Source organism: Chaetodon auriga, chromosome 12 (genome assembly GCF_051107435.1).
Source record: "Chaetodon auriga isolate fChaAug3 chromosome 12, fChaAug3.hap1, whole genome shotgun sequence".
Classification (NCBI taxonomy): domain Eukaryota; kingdom Metazoa; phylum Chordata; class Actinopteri; order Chaetodontiformes; family Chaetodontidae; genus Chaetodon; species Chaetodon auriga.
In genome coordinates this window covers 2,953,609-2,969,261 of record NC_135085.1, presented here as the reverse complement: position 1 = coordinate 2,969,261, position 15,653 = coordinate 2,953,609, and the positions used below count along the sequence as shown (strand labels likewise).

At 38.5% G+C, this 15,653-nt stretch overlaps 1 protein-coding gene across 1 annotated transcript in view; it reads left to right on the top strand.

The window, feature by feature from the left end:
* The window catches only part of LOC143329349 (cadherin-18-like), a 194,364-nt gene that overhangs the window by 60,137 nt on the left and 118,574 nt on the right, over positions 1-15,653 (top strand). Inside the window, exon 3 of the mRNA XM_076745192.1 lies at positions 11,482-11,776. Within this exon, the coding sequence (XP_076601307.1) occupies positions 11,482-11,776 (295 nt within the window). The remainder of the gene's footprint in view (positions 1-11,481; positions 11,777-15,653) is intronic.

The following is a 15,653-nucleotide window of genomic DNA, read 5'->3' as shown; positions in this document are numbered from 1 at the left end:
CTACATCAGCTCCGTAACTGGCTAAAGGCAGCCCAGAGAGTCCTTCAACTTGTTTCAGCAGGTCCACTTTGATCAAATTCAAACTTGGCTGGGTTGACCACTGAGTAATGTGGGTGGGCCAGTGCCACCCATTATTCTCCAGCACCATCCTCTAACCTCTGTGGACCCACCATCAAACTGCTCGGCTCCCAGGTGGGCCATTCTCTGGATCTCACAGCAATGCACTGGCCAGACTATGGGAGGTAACTCAAGAGTTACAGTTTGTCTTTTAGATGCAAGAGGTATCACTTGGGTTTATTTTCATTGGCCAAATGCTGTTATTATTATTATTATCATTATTATTATTAGTATTAGTATTATTATTTGAAAGTCCAGCCCCCACAGTGTCTGCTAAGAAAAATTATGGCTGTTGAACAAATTTAGTTGAGGATCCACGCTATACACGGATGAAGTGGAATGTCACCTCATCTGAACTCACTGTTTTCGACTTTCACTGTGACCTAAATTCATGTTGTCTTATGGTTATGACTCACATTTTTTTTTTTAAAGCAATGCTACTTCTTTTATTTTCTTACATGAATGCAGCTTGAATCACCAACCGCTATAAGTGAAATGGATTACATAACTGGTGTAGGTTTAAATGTAATGGGTTTTTACTATAATGAGTCAGAAAGACTTTACTGGGAAATCAGATCACTGTACAGTTGCTCCATTCTAGAATCGAAATTTGTAACAGCATAGACGCATTACAGAGTATGTAAAAATATTTGCATTAAATGATAACAGCAATGTATACTATGAATGCCAGTAGAGAGAGAATAATTGCACAGAGCTGATACAAAATTGAATGACTGCAAAATAAATAAATAAATAAATATATATATATATATATATATATATATATATATATATATATATATATATATATATTGCACAGTGTAAATGAAAAAGGCCTAAATATAGAAACTGTGCATCTGATCTGAAATGTAGAGTAGCCTAAAATTCAACATATTTTGAAGTCAAAATGTTTTTGTGCACATGGACATTCTAAGCAGCAAAGCAGCACATAAATTGAAAAAAAAGAAAAAAGAAAAAAAATAAATACCCATGTGAAAAAAATACACTAAAAAATGCTGAATAAGTTTACTGAGCATACTGAAGTGTGCTTGCATCCAAATTATTAAATAGTGTACTTAAAGTGTGCTGAATCTAATTTTTGATTGAATTTTGAAACTAATTTTGTACTTAGACTTAAATATTGCTAAAATTGGACAAAAGTCCAACTTAAGCTGTATTAAGTGTACTTGACTCTGCGAAACTGCAACTATTTTAAGTACACTTAGCATACTGCAAATATAGTATTATTTTAGATTTGCTCATGCTCTTCTTCAATTTGAAGTTAATAGATTACTAATATCACAGTGGGATGTTAGTGTATTTTTGCATACTTCTTGAGCATTTTCAATAACTTTAAATGTAATGAAAACTCCAAAAAATGTAGCATAAGTGAGTACTTAAAGTGTGCTACCAGATTGCTTAAGTATATTGCACTTATAATGTACATGAAATGTACCACAAATGGATTATAAGTTCATCTACGTTACTATATCTATATATTGCTTGAGCACTTCTAAAATAGGGCTACTAGTGTATTTTTACATGCTTCTTGAGCATTTTCAATACACTTGAAGTGTCCTTCAAAACTAAGGATGAACAGGATGTATTACACATACTGTATATGTCCTCAGATATACATACATATTAGCAAGTAAAAATCTACACCTTTGAGTATTTCATAACAGCAATTATCTTAAATTGAACTTAAATTGTTTTAATTTTGCTGTAGTATATTTATTAAAAGTATGCTTTCAATCTATTTAAGTACACACTTAAATGTCCTGGAAATATTATTTGCAATATTTAAATATACTTTAAGTACACTTAAGTATATATTTTTTTCACCTGAGTATACAAAAAATTAAATACCACTGTGAGTACTCCTACTATTACTACTACTAATAATAAATAAATAAATAAATAAATAAATAAAAATGTAATATTTGAAAGAACCTAGATAAATCCTATTTGTCTACGGTTGGTGGCAGTAAGGCGTCACATTTGGCTTCACCAAAAAAATATAAAAGAAGAAAATGACCGGTCAAATCAGGAGCTAATCAAACTAGCCTCAATGTGTTAGTTACCAGCCTCAGCATGCCGGTCACCAGACTTGTCATGCTGGTTGCTGATTGAATGAATTGTTGGCTTCATTTCCCACCACTGGATTCTCATTTCGCACCACCAGCCTCTCACCTACCTGATCGCTGATCAGCAGCTGGCTTTGGCAAGGACAAAGCATCCCTGACATCTCAGTACTCTTAATTTTGTCGGCTATCCTGCACCATAGCAAGCAGCTCTGTGAGGGTGGACTTTGGCAAGGTGGCACTTTGAGTAAAAAGCTAATGTCAGCATGCTAACATGCTCACACTGACAATTTAACATGCTGATATTTTGCAGGTATCATGGTTACCATGTTTACCATTTAAGTGTAGCATGTTAGCATGTAATACCAAAGTATTGGACCAAAGTATTTTTCCTTGAAACTTAAAACAAATGCAAAATGTTTTGGGCAAGTTCCTCAGAAATGAAGTGCAATAATGTGTTTCTGTGCCACTGCACAACATTTCAGTAATCTTGCACTGGCAGACTTACACAGTATTCTAAATATTTAAATAGTATGAATCAAATTATTCAGCTGGAAAAGATAGACACGCCTCTCTATTGCACTGACAAATTTTTCCATATTGCATATTCCTCTCCTTCTGACCCACAATAGCTCTTAAGGATCATCCACATCCACAGGACAACACCTGGGGACCGGAGCAGTTCTGAGGACTGTACTGCTTAAAGACAAAGGCAGGAGAAAACCCACACAACCTGGAACTCCCCACAGAAAAGCCTCTTTTCACTTTTTCATTTTGTTGACAGAATGATGCACTGATGTTATATAAACTGGATAAAGTAAATCAAATCAGAGTGAAACCACCTTATCATGCCTCTGCTCTCATGGTTAATGATGGAGCTTAGTGTAGCATGTCCTGTAAATCCCACCAGAAGGGAATTAACCTGTTTAAATTAATAACCATCGCTTTCTATCTGCCCACACACTTTTTGATTCATATTTCACACCTTCACAAGCCTTTGTTCTTCTAGCTGGAGAGACATGCACAGGGGGAATTACTTTAGCCTCAAAATGTCAGTTGCTGCTCCTTCCTCGCCAGATGCTTCTTAGAAACACTGTTGTTTCCATGCTGCTGTATTTTTATCCTCCTCCCCTATTTTCTTTGTCTTCTCCAGTCTGCTCGTTTTTGTTTTAAATGTTTTATTTTGTGCCAGGGAGATGGATTTTCTTTGTCTTTACACTGCAGCGTTATTCGAGCTCACACTGGCAGTGTACTCCTGTTCTTTCTCTCTCTGCAAGTCATTGCATTGTGTTGTCTGTTTCTGTTTCATTTTATGGCACTGACTGTGACAAGATTTGCCTCCCTTGACTCTTTGTTCTCTCCAACAATATTTTAGAAAGCAGGGTGTGAGGAGGCATGCCAGTTGTTAGCATATCCACCATGTTCCTCGTGTCCTGAATAATATTCTCTCCCTTTCTAAAACAAGTTATGTGCTAAAACAGTGGAGCTGTGAAAAAAAAAATCATCCAATGGAACCTCCCATGCAAAGAAAACAAGGTCTAATCATTAGGTACAGGCCTGTCTCACTTTCTCATTTTCACAAATAACCTATATTTTACCTACAACAATATATAGTATACAGAAACAGCATATCAGTGTTTTATAAAACGGTTAATACAGCCATTATATAAGTTACTGTGGCATTAGGCATCAGGACAAAAGGTTGAAGTAAAATAATTACATGACAGTGGTATGTTCATTCATGCAGTAGATGACAAATTCAAATTAGCACCCTTTTACTGGAAACAAGTTTAGTGTGAACTACTGTCAGCAACAGCTGTGGTCTGCACACACGCCCTTTAACTCTTACATCATCAGTACAAATCCAGTTTGGCAGCATCTCCTGTTTCTACCCATCTGTTGTAAACTCTGGTTTAATGGTTGACAGTCCATGTCCTGTGCTCCTTTGCAAATTCCAAATCTCTCAAGACAAATAGAAAGTTAATATCATTTCTTGTTATGTTGTTTTTTTTTCTGGTAAAAATGTTTAAAAAATCTGAGGAAATTGCATTTTAGCTGTCAGTGACAGCATTGTCTAAAGTTAAGCCTTACCCTTCATGTATTGTACAACCCCAGGCTAAAGAGAATGAAAACTGACATCTAATCCCACCACTGTTGTTTGTTTGTCACGTTGTCCTTGTCGGCACCTGTTGGGGCTGCATTTTGAAGTCCTGGCACTGAACATGGAAATTTTATTTCTTATAATTTAAGTTCTCTGCCAATCTTTTTATCATCAAAACCGACACAAAATTGAAAGTTTTTAAGCAATATCTTCCTCTGGGTACACAAAGGAGGTCAACAGGTGCAATTGTGTTGGAGACACCTATTTAAATTTAAATGGCAGTTTCTACAGTGCAACATGTCTTTGATCTGAAGCAGGAAAATGTGGAACCACCATCTTCCTGCCTGTGTACCTTGTGTTTCATGGTTTGCAGCATGGCGAGTTTGGAAAGAAGAAAGTGCAAAGTGAAATTCGACCCTATGGAATTAGAGGTGTTGGTAGATGAAGCCAATTATAACTTAATTGAGATACAGCAAAGAAATGTGACTGTTGGACAAAGGAACGCTATATGGGCAGAAATTTGTGAAAAGTAAATGCTGTTGGCAAACCATACAAATGTAACGGAGTTACTATGTGGTGAGATTCCACTTGCCATAAAAACTCATCACACAACACGGAGAAACTTATTTGTCCCATGGCAATTAAATGCAGCACCCCTGTGGATTAGGGTCGTGCATCCCGGGGGGCAGCAGCAGTCGGACCTTGCTGTCTTCCTGGTAAGTGCACGAGTTATGAGCTCTGGCATGTGTCATATTAATTACTTTAATTTTAAGGGGTGATTTAAGTTGTCTTATATAAACATATAGCTCCCGTAAGGTTGAGCACATCCTTTTTTCATAAAAAGTTGACAGTGTTTTTCTATTTTTTCGTGTTCACAAAATGACTAGTGTTACACGTGTAGCTAACCTGCTCTTTCTTTTTATTTTACATTTTATAGACGTGTATGTGTGTGTGTGAGAGAGACCGAGGCTGACTGTATGTCGATTTTTCTGCCAGGTACATTATACTTCGTTGTTGATTATTTCATGTTAATTGTAATAGTAGTAGTAGTCCCACAGCGACAGCTAGGCAGCTGGGGATCGAAGAGGGAGGAGAGGTGCGCACGGCGGGCAAGTTCCACCTGCGTAAAAGGAAACACAAATAAAACACTCAACTGAATTGGCTGTGAATATTTATTTTGTGTAAAATGGGCTATATGATGAAGAGCTGTTTTGTTTTCATTTTTTTTAACACCGTTAATGTTCTAACTATAGCCTAATACATGTTCTGACTGAAACGATGTCTCTTTAATATGATTTTGCGCGTTAAAGTATTTCGTTTGATAATAATGTTTGGAATTTAGAAAGTGATTTCAATCATCTTTTTTTCAATAAATGTTGATTTGCTTAACTTTGCAATGCTCTGTTTGTTGGGTCACACTTGCCAGAGGGAACGGTCTTGCATTTGTATTCCAATCTACCCATGTGTTGTTGGGGAAGTTGTCCATTTTTTTCCATAACTTTTACTGTGTTTCAACAAATTGAATGGTTTTTGGGGAGATTTCTTACTTTAATGCAAACTTTGGAAATATGAGTTTGAATTTTTCTAAAAGTCAATAATGCAGCTTTGGCAGATTTACTACCCTAATGTGGTTTGTTTGAAAGAATCATGTACTGACCTGGGATATTTTGCCACAATGCTGGTAATGATCCCTTCATCACAAACACACTGCACATTCAATGAATGCGTGTGTTTGCGATTTCTGTACACATGCTCAGTGTCTGCGGGGGGCACAAGCTGTACATGGGTGCAGTCAATCGCTCCGATAACTCTGGGAAATCCAGCTACTGTATGGTCTCATTCAATGAGTGCCGAGTGCATGGAAACCTAATAAACTTGGCCATCCGGTGCGAATCAGTAATAGCCACCGTACGCTGGAATGATGCAAAAAAAAAAAAAAAAAAAAGTAAACTTGGAAGGAGTTTTCTCATTGCATGTATTCCGTGACTCCTTCTCGTGGCTGGCTCAAAAGGCAATGCTGGATAGGCGATATGTTTTTTACTCAAGGGTGAAAAATGCGTTCTCTGTGTCTCCTTTCATCGTTTCGATGTCTCCTTCTTGCGACAATAACCGCAGCCATGTGTGCACAATACAAACCGTTTGCACCTCCTTTTGACATGTGTCAAATATAGACGCAGTTTCTATGAGCAAAATTGCTCTCAGGTTTGATAAATCACGTTGCGGGTGCAAAATTTATATATTTACATTTTCTCACACGCACAATTTCGTGTAACAACCCCATATTGAATATTCATTGCGGCAGACGTACTAACTGGATGCAGACATGCTATTTTGCACCTTTGAAAGACGCAGCCCTTAGTGCGCATTGTTAGTAAATTTTAATAGACGCAAAACTTTTGTAGATCTGGCCCAAAGTGATATATTTTACAATCTCTGTGCTTTCAACATCCAACCTGCAACACATCTGTATGCCTGTAGGTCCAACCTGCTTTGCCTCCATGGGCCACCGAATCTGACTTGTGCAAGTGGCTTGGACCAAATTAGTACATGCCTGCAGGTCTAGTTCCTTCCTGCAGCAAGTACAAGGTAGAACACTGTAAGTGTGAGAGCTTGCTCAGTGCGGGGAGATGTCAGAAACTCCACTGACAGCTGAGGGTTTTACAGACAAACACAATGAACATGCCCTTCCACAAGGAATAATGGGACTTTGTGGATGTCAGTTTGGTTAAACCGAAAGTTGCTATATTGACACAGCATCTCCAATAGTTACCTTGTTACAGTTACAGTTAGCGGATAACAGGATGATGTCCTCATTGTAATAGGTGTTAGTGTATCAGTGTTTCCTGGAAGTATTTTCTGTTGTAGCCTGTGCTACTTGCAGCATTAGAGTAGCTGGTTGGGCTCTCTGTGGCTCTCTGTGCATTTTTTTTTATCATTTGGCTGTGCGTTGGTTGCATTTTGTGTTCTTTAGATGTGTGTAGACTGCTGGAGGAATGGGTCCCTCTGTGTTGAGCCATGCGCTTCAGTGATAGTTTTGACTACACATTGTGCAGGTGTGTGCATGCCTTGCTGTATTTAATTTGTCTGGACTGAATTGGACTGGGCTTTTTTTGTTGTTTTTTAATTCTTGTTTTTTGCAATATTGGCTCATAGGATCTACAGTACTGTTAAGGTTAAGAAAAGATCATGGTTAGGAGGTGAACTTGGGCTTCCTGCATCAATAGTAGACTTACTACTGGTCCATAAATCTGACATGCCACAATCATTAATTTTAATTCCTCGCTTTTTACGTAAAGCGCACACTACTTCCTACGTTGACTATGAATGGACATATTGTCCATTGTTATGTTGCTCTTGAAGGCTGTGCTGGGCCAGAGTTCATAGGGTATGTTGGTACTGAGCGGAAGTAAAACAATTTATATTTTATTATCCCTCCAAAATATCAAGTTGTAGGCTACATAAAGCTTTTAAGTTCTAAAATGAAGTGTTTTTCTTACATTTTTGTGAAAATTGTGTTGATGCTATAATATTACTTTCCAAGTAAACAAACAAAAATCTACCAACCAAAGTATGTATGATGTATCATGACACGATGAATTGAAACTAGAATTACTGCCTTGTGGTTGTCTGCCTCTGCCACCCAGTCTAGTTGCAGTTTACTTCCATGCCTGTCCGGACTCATATGCTATATGTAGGCAAGACTACAAAGGAATTTCAATTTAGGTATTAAGTGTATTTTTTGACAAAACAGAAGTTATCACTGTCATAATCACTCTCATATATACTTTCATCCTCTCATATCATCATATGTACAATTAAACTGAATAATTCCTACTGAGAACTATGCTGTCTTCTCTTGGACTATTATTACAGGAAAGTACAGAGGACTGAGAGAGAGCTTCAATGACAATCACCTGAAGCTCAGTATGAGCAGAACCAATGAGCTTGTGGTTGACTACAGCTGTGTGTTTATAAGTGTGTACGTTCATTGAGAGAAAGAGTCAAACAGCCAGGGCATTGTGTTGTGGGCTGAACTATTTGTGGTGTTATGTACACAACGTGGGACTGTCTCTGACCAATTCATTTTCCAGCCAGCTGCAACAGCAACTGTAGTTGTGGAGAAACAAAACATTCACAGGGTTTCTGTTGCACAAATGCTCTCAGTGCCTTCCCGTGAAAAGTCCTGACACAAAGACAGCAGGCACAATAGCATGACAAAAAGAATAAATAAATGAAAATTCTATCAATAAATGAGAATTTCATACCGTATTTGCTATCAGAACAATAACAAAAGAAATGGCCATGCATAAATCCACAGTAGTGGTGGAAAAAAAAAAAACATTCTCAGGGTTTCTCTTGCACAAATGCTTTTAGCACCCATGTAATATCATGAGTAAAGCCACTAAATGCCCCACACTAGCAAATACAATCTCAACAGTGCACTTAGCACGACAAGCTACATGGCTGCCCTGCAATAAAAACAAACCCGACAGGCACGGCACCAGGGTTTTAGTTTTGGACAAGCCAAGTAATTTTGGCTGGGCCCCTTAATAACAGAATACTGTTTGCCTTCCTTTGACAACTTCCAGCTAGTAATCTCTCTGAAACAGAAATGACTGATGTAATGCTGTGGCAGGCGACCAGTGCATCTGGTTGACAATTTTGAAAACTTTTTCTCAACATTTTCAGTGTTGAGATACAGTAGCTTATTATCTCTGTGACAGTTTGTATTTATTACAAGTGGCAGATGCAGGTATAATGCTCAGATCATGTGAAAATGAGGCATGTATCGTATCTGATTATTTTGTATTGTATCTTATTATTTTTGTTGTGGAATGTGCAGACCAATATATCCATTTAGATATGTCACAGTGCTAATGTTGAGAAGCAAAATGCATCATGGATTCTGAAGACTGAAATACCTCATCCCATTAATTTGTATTTTTGGCTTAATAAGAGCCAGCATTAGGTGCTGATTTTCTACACACATTTCTAACTTAAATATGAAAGCTTCTTTTTGACTGGTTTGGTGATGGTGTTTTATTTGTTTGTTTTTCATTGTTCATTGTAGCATTCGATTTTATGTGGTTTCTATAACGTGGTTTGCACAGTTAAGGGAGGGAGATCATTACGTGTATTTGTTATACATGGTTTATGCACATCAGAGGTAGAGTGGAGCGAGGCAGCAAATTCCTATTTGCTGAGATGCCATAGATGAAAAACATCTACATTCAGCCACCTAAATCTTCAAGTGCCTTCCATAACCACAGATCCAGATTTTCTGTTTTACTCATGGTAGTAGCCAGTGCAAAGTATGTCTCTGTTGATGCCAATGTCAGTACTTTGGAAAGAATATCAGATGAAGGGACCCCAGGCTGCCATGGACAGAGGTCTTCTGAATGAGAGCCACTACCAGGGACCAACATAACCATGCCTTATGCAGTTGTTGTTGATGAAGCATTCCTCTCTGGATTGACATGGTAAACCTGAAGTGAGGACACTGTCGAGGGCAAGGCACATTTGGAATTTTGGCCAACAGACAGAGAACTCCCCTCCATGCCAGTGAGCAGGGCATGAAATGCTACAAACATCGGCAGTTGAAGGCATTTGTGTATATATTTCCTGGCAGGAAAATATGACTTAGTTTTGGACACCTTTATGTCGCCTGATGAACCCGTTCTCTTGCATTAAAACATGACTCACTCATGGACACACTTGGTTTTTGCACAATGTGTAAAATAAATACATTCCTGGTATGTGTTTGAAGACTGGAGGAGAAGTTTTCAGAAATGTAAGCTTTTATGGAAATTAAATGTCATGTTACATCCACAGTACTTGCTTTGCTCTCCTTGTCTCATTGAAATCTCTCCTAAATGCTCTTGCATGAGCAAGTCTCCTTAGCGTGATTAAATAATTCACAAACATAGCTGCCGCTTTGAAATGTGCAAATACAGCAGAGCAGCTTCATCACGACACAGCTGGTTAACTTAAATGGTCAAAAATGGCTTGACGGTACAGTGTGACTGCTATCTAATCAGAGTAACACTGAAACATTTCACAATGAACAGTCTGGCCCTAAAACAATAAACAATAAAGAGAGGTAAAGCAACTGTGCTCACAGGATTTACAGCCTTTCTTTCCCAAACATATGGCTCTTGTACTGCCCTCAGGCAGTTCACTGACATGGATGGATAGATTCTGATAGTAAGCTGGTTGATTATTAGGACTTTTTTGTCCCTGCCACACTTGCATCTTGGTCACTGGCTCCTTGATTAGCTTAATTTCTGTTAACACCCGTAGTATACTGACTGCCACCCACCAGTGTTTCAGACACATTCCTTTAAATTGCAGCTTTCCCAGTTTTACGTTCAATAGATCCCCTGTCCCTTGACTTCTGTTTGGCCTTGGTATAATGTAATGTTTCAGAGCTATTGACTGTGACCTGACTGTGGTGGGATGATGAGGTTTCCAGTGAGATCAATGGAGTTGACGGCCTTGATGCGTTTGTCTGCAGATCAACAATTGAGGTTGTAAAGCGGAGGTGGATGTCTCGGGCACATCATCCGCTGTCTCCTGGTCTTGAATACTTCTGTCACATCTGTGCTGCTGAGATCCAAATCATCCAACTGCAAAATATATAAACATAAAGAAAAACATATAAATTATAACAATTTGACTGTTCCTCTTCAGGTTAAGGTTAATTTGAGACATGCCATTAGCTGGTCGAGTTTGTTATCATGAATCCCAGAGCACACACACAGCTGGAGGTTCACTGCCCCAATAATTTCACTTTTTCCTTACACAGACCGTAAAATACTGTTTATCAGAGTGTCTCAGTTTCACTTTCTCTGTTATGTATCTGTCTCTCTTTTCATCCGTAATTTGTTCTGTGACACATCCTGCTCAGGAAAGACTTCATGCTGTAAAACGTATTCTATCACTCTCGGCTTTTTCCATTTACTGTGACAGTACTTGTTTCAGATACTGAGTCTTTTGTACAACCTGTCATCCTCCACTACTCCTGTTTTTCCTTCCTGGATTGGATAGCTGTGCCTCTCATTGCCTGCTCCTCACCATTAACTGACCACTCATACTGACACTTGGCTATTACTCTGTATTACAGACTTGTTGGACACTTTACCGCTCTCTCCCTCACTCATTTTCTCCTTACATCTCCAGCTCCACTCCAACTCTGACAAGGGCGATGGGTCTGTGAGATACATCCTGTCTGGTGAGGGGGCTGGGTCTATCTTTATAATTGACGAGACATCGGGTGACATCCACGCAGCCAAGAGCCTGGACCGAGAGACGAAGTCCCAGTATGTCCTACACGCAAGGGCCATTGATTGGCGGACAAACCGCTCACTGGAAGCAGAGTCAGAGTTCATCATCAAGGTCCAGGATGTCAATGATAATGCTCCAACATTCCCTGATGGACCGTTCTCAGCAACTGTGCCTGAGATGTCTGATGTTGGTAAGCCAGGAGCGTTTCACACTCTTTTCTAATAACAAACACACACTGACTTAGTCGAACACACAGGTGTAACTAATAATACTAATACTTACAGTCTTCCAGTAAGCCATGATAGTTAGTCAGCATGTACAGTTGCAGAGCCTTGGAACTGACTTACATAAATGGAATACAGTCATTGTTAATGTTACTGCTTTTTATGCTATCAAATGTCAAAATGTGTGCTTTGAAGATAATAGTCTATAAGGTCTATTCAGCAGAAAAAATATACTCTGTAGAAATGAATGGCAGTATTCAAGTATTTACAACCCCAAATCCAAAAAAGTTGTGATGCCCTGAACAGACATTTTGTAAATGTGACCTGGAACCAGGCACGGTGCCAGGACTTCAACTTTGAGTCGGCCACAGTTACTTTGGGTGGGCCTCTTAATTACAAAAGTTAACACTGTTTCCAACTGGTAGTCTCACTTAAACAAAAATGACTGGTATGATACTGTGGAGGGCAACCAGTACGTCTAGCTGATTATGACATGTTCAAAATCTTTTTAAAAAAACATTTTCAATGCCGTAGCTTATTATTTCACCATAACAGTTTGTATTTATCACAAGTGGCACACGGGGCTTGTCTTGCTATCTATATTTTTGCTATGAATAAAGTGGATCAATACATCAGTGCATTACAGACATTTTAATGAATGTTAATTCATTTTTGTTTGATCTGGCTGGATTACTCTTTAAATTGATTGCAAGGAGAGGGAGAAACAGAGCGATCAGAGTAGTGGGTGAGCTACAATGACTTTTAACAGGAGAGAGAGCATGGTGCGCTGTGCTGTTCTTTCATGACCTTAACTGTCTGTGAAGGTAATCTGAAGACAGTCAAGTCAGGCAGGAGTATTTAGCTCTACCTCCCATATTGTCTACATTTTCTACAAGTTCTAATTTCGATGGGAAATTCATTTGCAGGTGTATAAAAAAAGCAATGATATAATTTCCTAAATACACTGCTTCTACATAGTTGGAAAATGACGTGTTACTGTGTTCAGCATAAAACAGAGGGCGAAAGCCTGACTAAAAACGCACAAAATATCCTTTAACTACAGGTGAATGCCGATTTTAATCCCTAAAAATTGGTAGAAAGGTAGAAAGCTAATACCATGCTCATTGCCTTTGGATGTAATGCTTGGTAACTATTGTAAGTAGTAAGCTAATTAGCCAGACATGCTAAAAGTTGCAGTTTAGGTTAAAGCAGATTAAAGACAAAGTTCAATTCATTCCTCACGTCTGTTCTTCTGTTTTTGGTTTTTCAAAGACTACTTAAAAGATGCCGCCCTATGAACCCTTCCGGGTGTCACTCAGCCTCATGCACACTGCATCATGTGTAGAAATACAAAACCTGTTCCTAGGAGGAGTTTAGCAAAGGGGTCACTTGGGTATATATCAAAAAGGATTACTGGCAGAAATGATAATGATGATTATCACATGATGTTTTATTAACATTTCACACAGTGTCCCAGTCAGGAATGTCGATTTAGGTTATAATATCGAGAAAATTTATATGTCTGTTCATTTAAAACAAAAGCCTTTCTACAGTACAGAGTATTGCTAGCTGTAGCTGCAAATTCTGCACAATGCGCAAAGTGTGCATGAGATTACACATTGTCCTTGCAGGAACAGAGACTGGATGATGCATGCACATAGATACCCTGTGCAAGCAAAGCAGTTGTCTTTCAGATTTCTCATAATAAGAACTTGTCTACAGTAGCCTCTCAGGACAAATGCATACAAGATTTAGAGGATCTAAAAATAATATCTGATGTATTAAAATAAAAAGAAAAAGAAAGACGGTCTCCAAATTGTAAGTATTCTAAACATGTTGTAGTAAAATCACAGTGAAAACACAAACACGACGAGGCATGAGCTTATAAAAACTCATTTTGCATACATGTGCAAATATACTATGCTCATATTTATTTAACCTTGAAATGACTGTACTGTGCATATGTACACATATGGCAAACTGAAAGCGCTCCAGTCTGCACTGGGAATGATGTTTTGTTTTTGTGGCTTTTTTTGAATGTACACTTTTGCTCATGTATGTGTCTTGTCCTTCGGGTCAGTTGCTTTTTTATTTATAAAGTATTCCCAGTGTATCTCCTTCCATAGAGATCAGTAGGCCACCCTCCCATGAATTCCCATCATCAATCAAGCAGCATGAGATTTGTAAAAACAAACAGCTAAGAGAGCATAAAGATCAGCTGGCAGCATTTCACTGTCTGTCTTTACTCCTTGCTTCACAGTTGCTGTCTTTGTCTCTAGACACTGATCATTATCTCCCTCGCTGTCTGGCTCCCCCGTCTCTCTCTGAATCTCTTTCATCTTTCATCTCTCTCACTGGCTTTATCGCTCTATTTTCTCTCCATCCCTCCCTCTCTGTTCTTCATCACCCATACCACCCATGTCTCACTCATTTCTGAACCTCTCTGCTTCCTCAGAGGGACACCTTCTCCCTCTCCATTTATTCATTGCTCTCCTGTCTCTCACTCGGTACACTTTCTTAACACTCTGTGTTTGATTTTATCTCCTCAGTAACTCTGCTTACTGTGAGCTGCAGTATTCAAGGTGTAAATGGGTTTGTAGGTTAAAGTTAATTGAAAAGGTTTTAGGTTAAAAGGTTAATTGCTGACTCTAAATTGCCCATAGATGTGAATATGATGTGTGTCAGCCCTGTGATGAACTGGCAGTAATGTCCAGGGTGCACTGCCACCTCTTGCCCAGTGTCAGCTGGGATTGGTATCAGCACCCCGTGACCCTGTAAAGGATAAGATTATCCATGATAGATAATGGATGGATGGAGTTTAAAGTTAGCAGCAGACAGTGTAGAAACACATTATACATGTAAACAGTCACTGGTGGAGGGGATATGATGGTTTGACATGATGTTCAATTGACAGAGGGAAGTATTTCTCAGTCTACACCTTTAAAAGCTCAAGCTCTGCATCAGGCTGTACATTGGACCTAAAGAATTAATGCTGATAAAATGAAAATGAGGAAGCATGACTACAATGTCAAAATACATTACAAGATATAGTCTTCCATTCATAATCCTACTTAAATAAGTATGTTCAGCCAAATGTACTTCAAGTATTGTGAATAATGGATCTTGTCAGTGATACATTATATATTATATAACTGAACCATTATTGCTGATCCATCATTGTCTAAGTAGCATTAATGAGTGAATTTCAGTTACACACCATTATGTAGACTGATCTCTGACAGCCTATGTCATATTTTCCAAGCTATTAGGTATTTGAGATTTCACTCGAAAATGTTTTTAGTAGTATAGTAAAATGGAAAGACTCCAGTAAAACTACAACTACCTCAAAGCAGAACTTATGTACAGTAGGCCTTGAGTAAATATACTTATACGTTTCACTCTTCCTGTGGGCTCTCTGGAACCACAGAAGACATTCTACAACAGTGTCTTCAGGCGGAGTAGTTGTCCTAATGTAAATTAGGCTATAATCTGATTCTTGTGTAGTATAGGTGCACTACACCTTTAAGGGGCTCACTATAAATCACAAGGTAGGGCTGAGTGTTCTTTTTTATGTAGTACTTTTAGTAGTTTGGCCAGGAGCACCAAGAGGGTTTTTTTTTTTTTTTTTTTTTTTTCTTTTTAGTGTTGAATAAGTGAAGTGTTTTGGAGAGCTAAGGAAGTAGCAAGGAGCTTGCCACCTTTTAGCTAAGAGATTTTTATCAGCTAATTTTTACTTTATAAAAATTGATACACTGAAACTTAACAGAAACGGCATTCCAGTGACCACCTCTCCCAAAACTAGTCATTTTAATGCCCACCTAACCCCAATGTGAAATTGAATAG